Raw genomic sequence first — 18,136 nt, forward strand, 5'->3', positions numbered from 1 at the left:
CTGACCTTATGATCCGCCTGCCTCGGCCTCCCAAAGTGCTGGGATTGCAGGAGTGAGCCACCATGCCCCACTTCCATATTGCATTTCTAACACTTTCCCAGGTGATGCCAATACTGCACTCAGGAAGGACACTTCGAGAACCATTGTTTTGCATATCCCACAGTCTGGATTTCCTTATCCCTTGGTAAAGTATCCTTACACATGTTCATCTTCCTCTCTATTTCTTGTTAGGAGAAACTTATTTAATTGTCTGCAGTACAAGACAATGGTTAAAACTCAGGGTTTAAAGTTAGATTCCCTGCTTTTAAATCTTGCTTTTGATATTTATTTGTCATGATCTTGGGCAAGTCACTTCACTGTTCTGTGAACACAATATTACAGGGTCTTTGTGAGGATGAAATGAGATTTTAAAAAGTGAAGTGCTTAGCATAGTACTCTGGCAATTAGCAAATGCTCAACAAATTTGATTGTCATTTTTCAACCAAGAAATCATAAAGGGGTGCACGGTCTGTGGAAGGCCTTGAGTTTTGTGTTTTGCTGCGTTTTGACGTCAGCACAGGCAAGCAGGAGCGCCAAAAAAGAACCTAATTAAAAGTGAAGAACAACTCTCCTGGCCACTTTGTGTCAGCTCAAAATTCTGCCCCTTTAAGGAGGGCTCAGCCACGTGACCCACCGGGTCACATGGCTCGCGGGACAACATGGCTGCGCCCGTACTAGGGCTGGTTTGTGGACGCTACCCTGAGTCGGGTCGCGTCCTCTTGCTGCTGCTGCTCTCGCTGCTGTATGGAGCGGCAGGGAGCGAGGAGGCCGGGACCAGTGCGGGCGCGGGGTCCCTTGCGGGTTCTTGCGGCTGCGGCACGCCCCAGCGGCCTGGCGTCCATGGCAGTTCGGGAGCCGCTCACCGATACTCGCGGGAGGCTAACGCTCCGGGCCCGGTACCCGGAGAGCGGCCGCTCGCGCACTCAAAGGTGCTCCATCGATTCCTCCAAGGCGGGTGGGGGCTGCTGAGTTACTGGACCGGGTTGGAGTAGGCAAAGCGAGGGACTAGTAGGAAGGGAAGTAAAGGTTATAACCACACCCCAAATCGAGCACCTGCTGATCCCATATGAGGAGTTCTTCCTCTGTGCCTCACCGGAAGACTCCGTTTAATTGACCATTAGGGAGTTTGGTTTGAGGGTTATTGTTACTTCTTTATCCCCTATTTCTTCTTCCCTCCAACCTTTTCTCTTGATGAGGGTCTCAGAATTTTAAGTCAATCAAATTATGGTTTAAACCACCATTTCCTCTCTTATTAACGGAATAAATTAGGATCCTGGGTCTCAGTATCTTCAACAGGGTTGTATACTTATCTGTAGTCTCCTCGAGTACCCTCTGCTTGAGGACAAGGGCTTGTATTGTTTATCCTGCTATTCTTAGCACTTTAGCACATAGGAAGGACTGTAGTTGTAGTAAGCAAACTGTAGTTGTTTTATTACTATTATTTATCTGTGTCTTGCTTAGCGCCCCTATGTGTTAGGTGCCAGGATATATAAATAACTTACTGACCAGGCGCGGTGGCTCACATGCCTGTAATCCCAGCACTTTGGGAGTCCGAGGCGGGCGGATCACGAGGTCAGGGGTTCGAGACCAGCCTGGCCAACATGGTGAAACCCCGTCTCTACTGAAAATACAAAAATTAGCTGGACGTGGTGGCGGGCGCCTGTAATCCCAGCTACTCGGGAGGCCGAGGCAGGATAATTGCTTGAACCTGGGAGGCAGAGGTTGCAGTGAGCCGAGATCGTGCCACTGCACTCCAGCCTGGGCGACAGAGCAAGACTCCATCTCGGAAAAAAAAAAGAAAAAACAAAAAACCATTACTTCGTTCTGTCTGCCCGGTATTTTGCATGTTGATGTGTTGTCGAAACAATTTATGGAACTAGAAGTCAGGTGTTCTGACTCTTAAACCAGTGCTCCTTCTCGTTTACTTAGCGGACCCTATCCTTTTCCCATTCCATTTTTCTTTTCTTTGGGTTAATCCTGACTAATATTTAGGGCTTAGGTGAGAGGTAACATCCACAGCAGGTTTTACCTGACCGCCTCTCTTTCTCTCTCCTTCAGTATTTCCATATCCTGCCTCAGTAGTATGTGTTTACTCTGACATAACAATTATTAAGGATGTTTTTCTGCTGATGTCTCTCCCCAATTGGACTGTGAGGGTGATAGGGTCAGGACCATGATTTAGTCTCTCAGGTGTAGAGTGTAGGAGGTTGATACATGGGCTTCTCATTGTTTTTCCATCCTGTATAATTTTTGGTCTTTAATTTTTTTTCTGTTACCCCTTAGAGCATGCCCTGCAGCATTATTTATCTTCTGTGTGTTGAAGACTCCTAATTACTGTTTTAGTGTGTATTGGCCATACTTGATTTTAATTCCTCTCTAACTTGCCGATAATTGATAATCAATCTCTCCCTCTTTCTGTCTTTTTTTTTTTCAGAAAGAGTCTCGCTCTGTTGCCAGGCTGGAGTGCAGTGGCGCCATCTCCGCTCACTGCAGTCTCCACCTCCTGGGTTCAAACGATTCTCCTTCCTGCCTCAGCCTCCCAAGTAGCTGGGATTACAGGCGCAAGCAACCATGCCCAGCTAATTTTTGTATTTTTTTAAATAGAGATGGGGTTTCACCATGTTGGCCCAGATGGTCTCAATCTCCTGACCTCGTGATCTGCCTGCCTCAGCCTCCCAAAGTGCTGGGATTACAGACGTGTGCCACTGCGCCTGGCCAATCTCTCCCTCTTTCTAAGGAGAAATCCTTACATCTGTTTATCTATTTTTTAATAGGGAGCCATCTCATTTGCATATATGCTTTGGTCTGTCTCATAATTTTGTCTAGATTTCTCTGGCAAGCCCTGAACATTTCTCATTTTTAAACATTCTATTTTCCTATGGGTTCCAGAATGGATGTGGATGCTAGAATCTTTTGGATTATGTTTACAAGATGTACATTTTTCATCCCTATAGAGTGGTTTTGTGTCTTGATTGATGCTGTATGGGTCATCTTTGGCCAGTTCTTATAGTCTGTTTTCTACACTGTTTAGGGGCATCTCAATTTATTAACAAATTAGTGGTTGATGAGAATATACCTCCAAGCCTTCAAGGGCACAACCTAATGACTGAACCTGAAGTAGTCTTGTTGCAAATGTCTTAGTTCATGTGCAGATGACTTTGGTCTAATTCTGACACTTTGCCATTTATTCTAAATTCAGGAACTCCAATATTTCAGGAGAAGTAAATGATCATAGTGGTGGTTCTGCTTTTTTTTTTTTTTTCTCTCTTTGTTTTCTGTTTATTTGGTTTAATTCAACAAATGTTTATTTGGTACATTACTGTATAACACTTGTTATATAAGATTCATCCTATGTGCTGGGCATACAGAAAAAGACCCATACACTACCCACATGGCATTTACACTCTGGTAGGTGTTTCTCTCTCTCTCTCTCTCTCTCTCTCACACACACACACACGTAAGCATCATTTTTCTGTAGTGAGAATACTATAGGAGGAATATGTCCAGAGTACCTGGAGAGGAAGAAAGAATTCATTCTTCATGGACAAGTCAAGTAGTGCCTCAAAGAAAAGGTCACATTTGAGCTAGGCCTTGGAGGAAATATTTGTAGGAGCTGGGAATGGAATTTCAGATTCAAGAACATTCCAAGAAGGAGAATAGTATCAACACATAGCACATTGTGGAAATGCACGGTGTGTGCTGGGAAACATAAGTGATTTAAGATCTGGGAGTGACATGTTCACACTTTTTAATGTAACACTTTTTCAGTAAGTCTTTTTTTGTTTTTGTATATTCATACAATGAGTGTGTGGCAAGGTGAGGGACACAGAGAAATAACACTGGGCTTTGCCCTCAAGAAATTTTCAGTTTCACTGGAAAGTTATGGCAATTAGAATTGTCTGGGAAACAATATAGACATTAAAAAATTTGATGTGTATTCCCTCTGGTTATAAAAATACAATTCTCATTGAGAAAATTATCTTAACAGTTTTCTGCATGGCTTATGATTGTGTAACAAGGAAGCAAAATGTTTTAGTCTGCTTTTATCTTTTAGAAGAGTTATTTGAAAGGCATTTAGGATCATCGGATGCTAAGATTGTAGGTGGCATGTCTGTACATATGGATAAAGTCAGTCTTGATTTCCTGTCTGAGGAGGTTTCTGACTGGTAATGCTTCCCTGGGCATCCAGGCACAATCGAATGCCATCTCTTCCATGAAACCTTTCCACCTCCTACAAAGAAGTAGTTTTTCTATCCTCTCAGTTCCCATAGCTTATTTTGTTGTTGTTTGATGACAGCTTGTATATTTTCTTTAATATAGTGCTAGTGTTTTTTTTGTTTGTTTTTGTTTATGTTTTGTTTTGTTTTTGAGATGGAGTCTTGCTCTGTCGCCCAAGCTGGAGTGTAGTGGCGCAATCTCGGCTCACCGCAACCTCTGCCTTCTGGATTCAAGTGATTCTCCTGCCTCAGCCTCCCGAGTAGCTGGGACTACAGGCATCCACCACCACGCCCGGCAAATTTTTGTATTTTTAGTTGAGATGGGGTTTTACCATGTTGGCCAGGATGGTCTCGATCTCTTGACTTCGTGATCCACCTGCCTTGGCCTCCCAAAGTGTTGGGATTACAGGCGTGAGCCACCACGCCTGGCCCTAATGTAGTGCTAGTTTTGTAGTTGTCTGATATTCTACATTGGAAGCATTTTTAGATGTTTTAATCTCTATATCCTCCACGTGCCTTGTACATTTTAGGCATTCTGTAATAATTTCTTGAATGACCTATTTCCTTTTATGGTGGATACAATATTGAGAAACTGCTTTGGGAATAGAGAAGGTCACATACTTTTTCAAGAAACATTTGTAAAGTATTCTTTTGCTCTATTCATCCTCCTAAGAATCCTGTGAGAGAGATCGTCTCCCACTTTACAGTGAGGCAACTGCGGCTTAATGGAATCATATAGCTCAGAACTGCAAGAAACTTTGTATGTCATTTCATCTATGATTAGTATCTGTCTGTAGAGGCAGGAGGGTGACAGAATGGTATAGATAGATAAGCCCTGTATAGATAGATAAGGCAGGAGTTTGTGGACAGATCCAGAGAGCATGCTTCTCTTATTAACCCAGCTTTCTCATGAGCCTTTAGCTTATTTTATTTTATTTTATTTTATTTTATTTTATTTTATTTTATTTTATTTTATTAGAAGGGACTCAGAACAAGAGCCTTTAGCTTTTAATGTTAGGGCTGAGGAGAGGAAAGAAGAAAAAGGAGAAATTACACAAAAAAGTTATGTATGATCTTACTTCATCTTTGTGTACAAGACAAAAATCACTAGCAAGTGAAAAAAAGACAAGACTGGCTTAAGCAGGAAAAAACTGGAGGGGACATTTATAGCTCTCCTAGTTGGGAAGTTCAAGAGTAAATATGGCCCCAGACACACCTGGATACAGGGCCTCAGGCAGCATCTCCAAGGCCTTTCTCTTTGGCTATCTCTTGGCTCTTCTGCTCCATTGTCAGGTAATGTCCCTTTTCCTACTGATAAGATAACGAGAAGAGAAAAAGTTCTTTCCTGGTAGCTCCAGCAAAAGTTCAAAGATGAACTTTGATTGGGTCTTGGGCCTATCCCTAATTACATCTCTGCGATCAAAAGAATGCTATGGTTGGCCAGGCTTGGTGGGTGGTGGGAAGTAGGATAGAGTTATCCAGTACCCCTGGGCCACTTAGAAAGCTTAAGAAATGGTTTTGGAAAGGAACTTCAGTATTTTACAAGAAGTAGAGGGAGTGGGTGCTGGATGGACCAAAATAGCAGTGCCCACTGCACGTGGCCTAAGTGTGTAGCCCACATATGGTTCTGTTATTCCAATGAATAATAGAGTCATTCTTGACTTCACTTACACTTCTGACTTGAGTGGCAGTGGCAGAAGCTGTGGTGTGGCGGGGAGGGGTTTATCTCACCTTCAGATTGGAGGAGATATGGATTCTTTGAATTTGGACCTTCAATGAAGAGTTGACTAAAATGATCCTTTTTATGTGGCTTAGGATCCTATAGAGTGAGACACTTGATGCTCTGGTTTTCACTTGAATGACATTTGACATTTGTAGGACAGAAAACTTTATTTCATTAGTATAAATGAAAAATTATGATCCACTCAGAGTGATCCAGGCTATTTTTATCTATAGTCTCCAGAATGGAAACTTGGCTTATTCAGCACTGGCTATCTCTGATGGTTAATGAAAGAAGGAAAAAAAGAAAAATTCAGCCAGAAGTCCACAGTGGAAGTCGTGATTGCATTAGCATTGTTGGTATTTACCTTGAGGGAGAAGAAGATGAGAAAAGTTAGATAATTGTAAAAGTTCATTAGGTACAATGGGCACAGCTTCCTGTGGGCCTTTGAGCTGAGGGATGAACAACTGTTCTCATAACAGGAAGTTTTTGCCACAGGAAAGCTTTTTATTTAAGTCTTTAATGAAATCTCTTATTAGAGCCTCTTAATCATTTTAAGACTGCTCTTGAAACTTTTGTCTGACGTCTTCAATTTTTCTACTTCTTTGTAGAGCTGCTTAAACTGCTGATTTCTCCTCTTAGGACTGCACTATCTTGTGTCTCAGCACTTATAGTGAGAATAATGGACAAACAGTTCAGTCCTTGATCTGCATCTGTTAAACAGGTTTCACTGTGATGTTGACATGTTATGCATGTCTAGAACTATTAAAAATTAAATAGCATTTTTATAATTATGCATAATTCAAATGATAAATTGCTGATTACAGTCATGACCTCATTCAATTAGTAAAGATTTTTTGTGTCTACTCTGGACCACATACCATGCTAGGCACTGGGGATATAGAAATGAAAGATTCATTTCTGGTTCCCAAAGAACCTAGGTTCTAGGAAAGATGAAAACAGAATTAAGATACTTTGGGTGAGGTGCGGTGGCTCATACCTGTAAGCCCAGCACTTTGGGAGGCTGAGGCAGGAGTATCACTTGAACTCAGAAGTTGAAGACCAGCCTGGGCACATAACAAGACCTCGTGTCTACTAAAAAAAAAATTAGCTGGGTGTGTTGGTGTTCACCTGTAGTCCCAGCTGCATAGAGGCTGAGGTGGGAGACTTGCTTGAGCCCAGGAGATTGAGGGTGCTGTGAGCTGTGATCATGCCTCTGCACTCCAGCATGGGGTGACAGAGTGGGACTCCATCTCATATATATATATTTTAAAAAATATATATATATATTAAAAAATATATATATATATATTTTTTCCTGCAGGCAGGAAAGGCCTCCTGGAGGAGGTGATCCTTGAACCATGACAATATTTACAAAGAGACAAAGTAGTTTATGAAAATGCAGGTGAAACACAGGGCAAGAGAGAGTGTGAGAGATGAGCTCTGATGTTTATATATGTTTTTCTGAAAGGTGATAGGAATGCCTGACAATTTTAAGTAGGAAAGTAGTATGGTCAGATTGACACTTTTTTTTTTTTAAACAGGAAGTACATTTACGTGGTTTAAAAATTTAAAAACATATAGAAAAGTATATAGTGAACAATTTCTCATTTACCCAATAACCTTCCCCTCAGACAACCACTGCATGCATTTCTTGTATATTTCCTCAGAGCTATGTTCTGCAAATACAAGTAAATACAAAAATATGTGAACCTACATACCTCAACCTGCTTTCATGCTAATGACAGCATACCTTACTTACCATTTGTGCACCTTGCTTTGTTCATGTAGCTTATCATAGTGAGATCTTTCCATATCAATACATCAAAAGCTTCCTTTGATATCCCCCTCTTCTTTTTTCTTTCCTTATGGCTGCTTAATTTTCCATTTTATCGAAGGCCCACAATTTACTTAAAATGAGCCTACTATTGATGGACATTTAGATTGTTTCCAACCCTTTTCTGTTGGAAAATTGTGTTGGGTACAGTAGACTAACATTTTTAGAAGGATTAGTAGGGGCTTAAATATTTGTTGAATGAATTATTGAATGGAAAATAGATGACTTGGAAGCAAGTGGGAATGTGAAAGGGGACTGAAGACAGGAACACCAATTACAAGGCTTCTACAGTTATCTGGGTATAGAAAAGAGGGAGAGATTAGAGAGATACATACTTAGGAGATCGAATGAGACTAGGTGGCCTTTGTAATGTTGGGAGTAGGGGATGCAAGTAGTCAAGGTTGATTTCTTGGGATAGCAGTAATACATTGGACAAACAAAAACACATTTATTACTAATTTATCATAGATGAAAACAGCACCATTTTTATTGGGAAATGCATGCATAGAATCAAAGCAACCACTAACGAGGAAAGTCAGTAGAAATAGAAAGTAGAATCAATGATTGTGGATTCCTAATTTGTTTCTTCTGATGTTATTTTTCTAATGCTTCTGCCCTTATTGCTAAGCAACTCTTTTTTTCCAACTAGTCATCTCTCCTTGACTTCTTTTTTTCCCTTTCTAATTTGAGCCCTTGTTTTTTAAAATTTTATTTTTTAATTGACAAATAATTATATAATAATTTATGGGGTACATTGTGATGTTTTGATATATGTTTACATTGTGGAATGAGTCAAGCTAATTAACAAATCCATCAGCTCACATACTTATATTTTTTGTGTGTGGTGAAAACATTTAAAATCTATTTTTCAATAATTGTGAAATATATAATGCATTATTTATTATAGTCACTACTCTGTGCAATACATCACTAAAGCTTATTTCTTCTATCTAACTGAAATTTTGTACTGTTTGATCAACATCTTTCTTTTTCCCATCTTCCCCTCTCCGCTAGCCTCTGATAACCACCATTCTACTTCAATTAGTTCAACTGTTTTAGATTCCACATTTGAGTGAGATCATCAAGGTTTTTGTCATTTTGTGCTTGGCACATTTCACATAGCATACCGGCCGCTAGGTTCATCCATGCTGTCATAAATGACAGCGTTTTCTTCTTTTTTTTTGGTTTGAGACGGAGTCTCGCTTTGTTACCCAGGCTGGAGTGCAGTGGCGCAATCTCTGCTCACTGCAAGCTCTGCCTCCTGGGTGCACGCTTTCTCCTGCCTCAGCTTCCTGAGTAGCTGGGATTACAGGTGCCCGCCACCATGCCCGGCTAATTTTTTGTATTTTTAGTGGAGATGGGGTTTCACTGTGTTAGCCAGGATGGTCTCTATCTCCTGACCTCGTGATCCAACTGCCTTGGCCTCCCAAAGTGCTGGGATTACAGGCGTGAGCCACCGCGCCTGGCTGAGTTTTCTTCTTTTTAAGGCTAAAATGTATAAATAAAATATATGTATATGCATATATATATATAATTTTCTTTATCCATTTATCTGATAAGGGACACCTAGGTTGCTTCTGTATCTTAGCTATTGTGAATAATGTTGCCGTGAATATGGGATTGTAGATATTTTTTGAGCATACTGGTTTTATTTCCTTTGGCCATATACCCAGAAGTGGGATACCTGAATCATATGGTAATTCTGTTTGCAAATTTCTGAGGAACCTCCATGTTGTTTTCCGTAATCACTGTATTTACATTCGCACCAACTGCCCAAGGGTTCCTTTTTCTCTACACCTTCTCCAACACTTGTCATCTTTCATTTTTTTGATGATAGACATTCTAACAGGTGTGAGGAGCTAGCCCATTGTAGTTTTAATTTGTGTTTTCCTGGTGATTAGTTGTGATGAGCATTTTTTCTATTTGTTAGCCATTTGTATGTCTTTTGAGCAATGTCTCTTCGGGTCCTTTGCTCATTTTTAAATTGTTCTTTGTTTTCTTGCAATTTAGTTGAATTCCTTATGTATTTTGAATATTAACTCCATATAAGATGCATGGTTTGCAAAGATTTTCACTCATTCTGGGATATCTCTTCACTCTGTTGTTTCCTTTGTCATACAGGAGCCTTTTGGTTTGATGCAATCCGATTTGTTTATTTTTGCTTTTGTTGCCTACGCTTTCGGAGTCAAGTCCGAGAAGTCTTTGCCAGGCCTGTCTCATGGAGCTTCTTTTCCCAATGTTTTCTTCTAGTAGTTTTACAGTTTCAGACCGTACATTTAAGTCTTTAATATGGTTTGAGTTGATTTTTGTATATGCTATGAGATAAGGGTCTAATTTCATTCTTCTACATGTGGATATTCAGTTTTCTTAATACCATTTATTGAAAGGTTGTCCTTTCTCCATTGTGTGTTCTTGGTGCCTTTGTTGAAAATCAATTGATGGTAAATGCATGGGTTTATTTCTGGGCTCTCTATCCTGTTCCATTGGTTTTTGTGTTAGCTTTTATGTCAGTACCATGCCATTTGATTAGGTTTGTATTTATTTTGAGGTCAGCTAGTGTGGTACTCCACCTTTGTTCTTCTTGTTCAAAATTGCTTTGGCTCTTTGGGGTCTTTTGTGGGTCTGTACAAATTTTAGGATTTTTTTTTCCTATTTACTTGAAAAATGACATTGGAATTTTGATAGGAATTACATTGAATCTGTGGATTGCTTTGGGTACTATGGACTTTTTTTATTAATTCATTTAATCCATGAACATAGGATGCCTTTCCATTTATTTGTCTTTTTATACTATTTTTTTCATCAATGTTTTATAATTTACAGTATATAGGTCTTTCACTTCTTTGGTTAAATTTACTCCTAAGTGTCTTTTTTTTTTTTTGATGCTACTGTGAATGGGATTAATTTCTTTTTCTTTTTTTTTTTTTTTTTGAGACGGAGTTTCACTCTTGTTGCCCAGGCTGGAGTACAGTGGCATGATCTTGGCTCACTGTAACCTTCGCCTCCCGCGTTCAAGCAATTCTCTTGTGTCAGCCTCCCTAGTAGCTGGGACTACAGACATGCACCACCATGCCCAGCTAATTTTGTATTTTTAGTAGAGATGGGGTTTCTCCACTTTGGTCAGGCTGGTCTCGAACTCCCAACCTCAGGTGATCAGTCTGCCTCAGCCTCCCAAAGTGCTGGGATTACAGGCATGAGCCACAGTGGCCAGCCTGGGATTAATTTCTTAATATCTTTTTCAGATAGTTCATCATTAGTTTAAAGAAATGCTGGCTGAGCACGGTGGCTCATGCCTGTAATCCCAGCACTTTGGGAGGCCAAGTCGGGTGGATCGCCTGAGGTCATGAGTTCGAAACCAGCCTGGCCAACTTGATGAAACCCTGTCTCTACAAAAAATACAAAAATTAGCTGGGCGTGGTGGCAGGCACCTGTAATCCCAGCTACTCGGGAGGCTGAGGCAGGAGAATCACTTGAATCCGGGAGGTGGAGGTTGCAATGAGCTGAGGTCACGCCATTGCACTCAAGCCTGGCTGACAGAGAGAGACACCGTCTCAAAAAAAAGAAAAGAAAGAAAAAGAAATGCTGCAGATTTTTACATATTGATTTTTGTGTCCTGCAACTTTGCTGAATTCATATATCAGTTCTGACAGTTTTTTGGTGGAGCCATTAGGTTTCTGTATATAAGATCATGCTGGCCGGGCGTGGTGGCTCACGCCTGTAATCCCAGCACTTTGGGAGGCCGAGGCGGGTGGATCACGAGGTCAGGAGATCGAGACCATCCTGGCTAACATAGTGAAACCCCGTCTCTACTAAAAATACAAAAAATAAAAAAATAAAAAGATTAGCTGGGCGTGGTGGCAGCTGCCTGTAGTCTTAGCTACTCGGGAGGCTGAGGCGGGAGAATGGCATGAGCCTGGGAGGCAGAGCTTGCGGTGAGCCGAGATTATGCCACTGCACTCCAGCCTGGGAGACAGAGTGAGACTCTGTCTCAAAAAAAATCAATCATGGCATCTACAATCAGGGACAATATAACGTCTTTGTTTCCAGCTTGGATGTTGTTTCTTTCTTTATCTTGTCTGATTGCTCTGTCTAGGACTTCCGGTGTTATATGGAGTAGAAGTGGCAAGAGTATGCATCCATGGCTTGTTCTGAATCTAAGAGGAAAAGCTTTCAATTTTTCCCCATTGAGTATAGTGTTAGCTGTGGGCTTTTCATATATGGCTTATATTAAGGTACATTCCTTCAATGCCTAATTTGTCAAGAGTTTTTGTCGTGAAAAGATGTTGAATTTCGCCAATGTCTTTCTGCATATATTGAGGTGAATGTTTGGTTTTGCCCTTCATTCTGCTAACATGGCATATCACATGTGTAGGTTTGCATATGTTGAACCATCCTTTGATCCTAGGAATAAACCCCACTTAATTTTGGCGTATGATCCCTTTAATGTGCTGTTGAATTCACTTTGCTAGTATTTTGTTAGAATGTTTGCATCTATGTTCATTAGGGATATTGGCCTGTATATATATATATTTTTTTCTTCTAGTAGTATTCTTGTCTGGCTTTGGTATCAGTGTAATGCTGGTATCATAAAATGAGTTTGGAAGTGTTTCCTCTTCTTCAATTTTTTGGAAGAATTTGAGAATGATTGGTAATAGTTGTTCTTTAAATTAGAATTCTGCCATGAAGCCATCTGGTTCTAGGCTTTTCTTGATGGAAAATTACTATTATTATTATTATTACTTGAGATAGAGTCTCACTTTGTCGCCAGGCTGGAGTACAGTGGTGCAATCTCGGCTCACTGCAACCTCCGCCTCCTGGGTTCCAGTGATTCTTCTGCCTCAGCCTCCCAAGTAGCTGGGATTACAGGTGCGTGTCACCACACCTGGCTAATTTTTTGTATTTTTGGTAGAGACAGGGTTTCGCCATGTTGGCCAGGCTGGCCTCAAACTCTTGACCTCAGGTGATCCACCTGCTTCAGCCTCCCAAAGTCCTGGAATTACAGGTGTGAGCCACTGTGCCTGGCCAATTTTTAAAATTATTTATTCAGTTTCCTTATTTGTTATCAGTCTGTTCAGGTTTTCTACTTCTTCTTGATTTGGTCTTGATAGGCTTTATGTTTCTAGGAATTTATCCATTTTTTTTCAAGGTTATCAAATTTGTAGATATATAATTGTTTATAAGTAGTTTCTTATGATCCATTTTATTCTGTAATATTGAACCCTTGTTTATGGATGAGGGACTTGACAGTTCCTAAGCTGCTGTGGACTCTATTAATTGACTCACTCAAATAATTTGAAAATAAGGCATTATGTCTGTTAAGAGTGTATTTCTGACAGATGGTATGGTTGAAGCCCTGTGGTTTTTTAAAAAAGTTGAGATAGAATTCATATAGCACACAATACACTCTTTTAACATGTACAATTTAGTGGTTTTTAGTATAGTTATGAGGTGTTACAACTATCACTGCCTAATTCCAGAATACTTCATCATCTCAAGAAGAAACCCTATGCCCATTAGCAATCATTCCCCATTCCTGCCTCCCTCTAGTAACCACTAATCTACTTTGTGTCTCTTTGGATTTGTCTATTCTGGACATTTCATATGAATAGATTCATACAATATGTGGCCCTTTGTGATTGGATTCTTTCACTTAGTATAGTATTTTCAAGGTTCACTCATACTGTAGCATGAACCAGTACTTATTTCTTTTTATGTCTGAATATTATTCCATTTTATAGATATACCATATTTTGTTTACTTATTCATCAGTTGATAGACATTTGGATTGTTTCTGCTTTTTGGCTATTATGAATAATGCTGCTATGAATGTTTTTGTACAAGTTTTTGCATGGACATATGTTTTTATTTCTCTTGGGTATATACCTAGGAGAACTGCAGGGTCATATAACTCTTTGTTTAGCTTTTTGAGAAACTGCCAGACTGTTTTCCAAAGCAGCTGAACTATTTTACATTCTTACCAGCTATATATGAGGGTTCCAATTTCTTCACATCCTCATCAACACTTGTTATTGTGTCTTTTTTGTTATAGCCATGCTAGTGATCATGAAGTGGAACCTCATTATAGTTTTGATTTGCATTTCCCTAATGACTCATGATGTTGAGCATGGACCTGCATTTTTTAACTGAACATTTTCAGTGTGATCCTCAGACCCTGTGCTCAGTGTTGGGAACAGAGCTGTGAATAAGGCAGCCCCAGTTGCTGTCTTCTTGGAGTTTAGAGTTCATGTGGGAAGGTAGATAGGAACAAAGTAATTGCAATTAGGGTTTTTATAAGGAATTATACAACACATAGCCCCTTAGTAAACTTTAAAACTTTCTATTTTAGTGAGGTAAGCCTTTTTCATGATTGTTGGAGGCCAAAATTCATGCAGTGGTTATTTAAAGATAGAGATTGCATTTTTACATGTGCTTTTAAAAATAATTCAAAGAAACAAAAGCATATGCGAATAAAATATGTATAAAGAAAACAGTGGGGCTGGTCACGATGGCTCATAATCCCAGCAGTTTGGAAGGCTGAGGTGGGAGGATCACTTGAGCCCAGGAGTTGGAGACCAACCTTGGCAACACAGTGAGACTCCATGGCTTAAAAAAAAATTAGCTAGGTTGGGCGCGGTGGCTCACACCTGTAATTATAGTGCTTTGGGAGGCTGAGGCGGGTGGATCACCTGAGGTCAGGAGTTCAAGACCAGCCTGGTCAACTTGGTGAAACCCTGTCTCTACTAAAAATACAAAAATTAGTTGGGCATGATGGTGGGCGCCTGTAATCCCAGCTACTCAGGAGCCTGAGGCAGGAGAATTGCTTGGACCCAGGAGATGGAGGTTGCAGTGAGCCGTGATCATGCCACTGCACTCCAGCCTGGGTGACAGAGCAAGACTCCATCTCAAAAAAAAAAAAAAAAAAAATAGCTGGTCATGGTGGCACATGTCTGTACTCCAGCCATTTGAGAGACTGAGGTGGGGGGATCTCTTGAATCTGGGAAGTCAATAGTCAATGCTGTAGTTAGCCCTGATCATGCCACTGTACCCCAGCTTGGTCAAAAGAGTGAGAACCTGTCTCAAAAGAAAAGGAAAGTTGAATATTCTCCCTACCTCTGCATTCCAGCCATTAGTGGCTTGGTGACTGTTATTCCAGACCTGTTTCCAGTACAGGTATAGATTTGTATCAGTAGAGGTTTGATTAAGGAGATTACCTTCCTAAAGAATTTTCACTTCTTTTTGAGAGACTTGTGATTCACCTTCTTTGGAGTATAGAGAGATTTTTCCCAATTTTACAGTTATTACTGTGGTGAAGATTTACTAACTATTGAGTGCTTACTGGGTGCTAGGAACCTTACCCCTACACAGGTACACCTTGGTTGTGATGCATGACTTCCTGTGTTTCACCTTTCATTGTAGATGGTCCCCATCCCTGCCGGAGTATTTACAATGGGCACAGATGATCCTCAGATAAAGCAGGATGGGGAAGCACCTGCGAGGAGAGTTACTATTGATGCCTTTTACATGGATGCCTATGAAGTCAGTAATGCTGAATTTGAGAAGTTTGTGAACTCAACTGACTATTTGACGGAGGTAATGGGATTGGGGAAAGGAGGGAGAACTTGTTCTTTTCCAGAACTTTTAAGAATGCTTTAATAGCAGCTAAGAGTGACTGACCTCTTTTACCACATTACTGTGTGAAGCATTTTATTGTATATATTTCATCTTCATTTCTCACAACAACCCTATGAGGCAGGTTATTTTTCAGGTGACATACTGAGGATCAGAAAAGTGATTTGCCCCACATCACACAGCTAGTTGGTGGTAGAGCTGGGATTCCAGCTTGGCCAGTGTGACCTCAGAACCTGTGCTGTAACTATTATACTATATTGTGTTAATGCTTAATGTGTCAGAGAATACCACTGACCACTAAGGCTTTCTGAGATAACAGATGGCATGCAAAGTAAGACCACTTTTCTTCTCAGTAAATCGCAGTTTGGTTTTTCCAGAAGCATTTCATAATTTTTAAGTGATAAATGCAGAAGTGCAGTTTTTCATTTTTTTGGCTTTATTCCAACACCTTGACAACTCACACACACTGTGCTGTGGCAGTTCCAAACATTATCTGGTGGTCACTGAATCACAAAGCAAGGTTCTGAAAGTGGATGTTGTCCTAAATGGGAATAGGAAGAGGAAGGCTTTCTAGTCTATGAATGTTTATGTCACTTTCTGAAATACACTTATTTTATTTGCTTTCCAGTTTTCTCTCACAGAAAAACTTTACTCTTGTCTTCAGTTCATGGAGTCCCTGTTCCTTTTTTTTTTCTTTAAGGCCCCAAATGTCTTTTTGTAAATTATTATTAAATGAATAATTTGAGAGTGAATGTATAAAGTAAAACAACTTTCAAATTTGGTTTTGCATTGTCACATTTCTTTGGAATTTCCTCAAATATACAAAGTGGTTAGAAACCTTTTTTGTACACATTTCTAGTAAGCAGAAGTCCTTTTCCTTTTGGTTTCACAGGATATTCTCAGCTCAGGTTCCTCATTAGTTTACTTAAGTTAGAAGACTTCTAAAGAACCAGGGTTCTCCATGAAGATTAGATAGAATAAGCAGAACTTAGGGCATCTAAAAACATGGATGGGGAAAAGTTATAAGTTGGTACAAAAGTAATTACGGTTTTTGTCGTTACTTTTAATGGCAAAGACCGTGATTACTTTTGCACCAATCTAATGTATCTGGTTATTTACTACCCTCGAGCCCAAATGTAGTATTTCCTTCAATTATGATGCAATCAACAAACCACAGCAGTAGTAGCAGTACCTCTGACTTTGTTACCAGTAGAAATCACAGACATTTTTAATCATATTTTTGTTGTTGCAGAGATCTTGAAATATTGTCTGCATTCATCCCCACTTTGAAATATGATAATTATGAGACCTGCCACTAGATCTTATTTAATATATTAATGAAGAGCATATTTAATACTATAGCACTAATTTGCTTATTAATATTTTGATATAATGACTTTTCCTCATAATACTATTGATTTTATTTTATGCATTTAAATGTTTTATTCTGAGAAGGGGGTTCTTAAGCTTCACCATACTGCCAAGGAGCTCAAAAAGGACCAAGAACTGCCTTGGACCATATGCTCTATTTTTTTTAATGGCACTCTATAGACTTCTTTTCCCATCTCTCCAGTTTCACTTTATATCACACTCCTCTTGTGTACCGTGTTCTAGCCCTGCTGGTTTTGTTTCTATTCCTTGAAAACTCAACATTCTTTCCTACCTCAAGAGCTTGGCCCTTATTTTCTCTCTGCTTGGAATTCACAGTTCTCTTGCTTATCCCCCTTATGCATGACTGGCTCCTTCTCATTCTTGAGTCGTCTCATCTTAAGTGTCACTTTCTCAAGAACGTTTTTCATGACACTCTTTACCTTACAAGGTGAAGTAAAGTTATAATTATTTTCTTCCATTCTTTGCTTGATTTTTTCTGTGCTCCCACACTTAAGCACAATAAGGATAGGGACCATGGCTATCTGATATTGACCTTATATCCCCTAATTTAGCCCCAAACTAGGCACATGGTAGGTGTTTGATACACATTTGTTGGATAAATAAATGGCTTAGGTAGTTAGTCATGGCAGTGTGACAAGGGAATGCAGGAAGAAGATTGGGGTGAAGAAGAGATGGTAGCCTCCCCTCCGGAAAAGGAGTTGGAGGTGCTTGTAAGATCTGCAATATAAGATCCGGTACTCAGTTAATTTCATCTAGTAAGAACAGGACAGAACTAGAGGTAGAGATTTGAGAGTCATTTGGAGTACTGGCTATAGTTAATTTGATGAGGTTGAAAGAAGTTGTCCATCAACAAGCATCGATCAGTGTATCTCAAAGTGTATCTCTTGAGCTACCTGTATTAGAATGACTAGCTGTGTGCTATTTACACATACAGACTCCTTGACCTCACCCTAGAGCCCCAGAATCAGAATCTCTGGGGTTGGGGAGCAGCAGTATATAGCTTGAACCAGCTGATTACATAATCTCAATTGCACAAAGCCTGAGAGCCACTGGTGTAGTAGAAGTGCAGAGAGCCAGGGGCAGAGCTCTGGGGAGCAACAGTGTTTCAGTGGCTGAAACAAGAGCCCACATATTTTAGGAGATGAATAAGAACACTCAGAAATGTAGGAGGAGAGTCATGGTTACCAAGGGCCAAATGACCTAATTTTCAGAACAGGGTTACATACAACAAAAATAATCAGGTGGATAGGTGGATGAAGACTTGAGACACTAATGTTAAATAAAATCATTAAAATACAGATT

At 40.0% G+C, this 18,136-nt stretch overlaps 1 protein-coding gene across 2 annotated transcripts in view; it reads left to right on the top strand.

The window, feature by feature from the left end:
- The first annotated feature begins 669 nt into the window (after positions 1 to 669).
- The window catches only part of SUMF1 (sulfatase modifying factor 1), a 104,227-nt gene continuing 86,760 nt past the window's right edge, over positions 670 to 18,136 (top strand). For both annotated transcript variants that reach the window (XM_007985056.3, XM_073009913.1), the window contains exons 1-2: positions 670 to 968; positions 15,230 to 15,403. In XM_007985056.3, coding sequence (XP_007983247.3) covers positions 699 to 968; positions 15,230 to 15,403 — 444 coding nt within the window. In that variant the 5' untranslated portion in view covers positions 670 to 698. The remainder of the gene's footprint in view (positions 969 to 15,229; positions 15,404 to 18,136) is intronic.

The sequence above is a fragment of the Chlorocebus sabaeus genome, chromosome 22, assembly GCF_047675955.1.
Source record: "Chlorocebus sabaeus isolate Y175 chromosome 22, mChlSab1.0.hap1, whole genome shotgun sequence".
NCBI classification, from domain to species: Eukaryota; Metazoa; Chordata; class Mammalia; order Primates; family Cercopithecidae; genus Chlorocebus; species Chlorocebus sabaeus.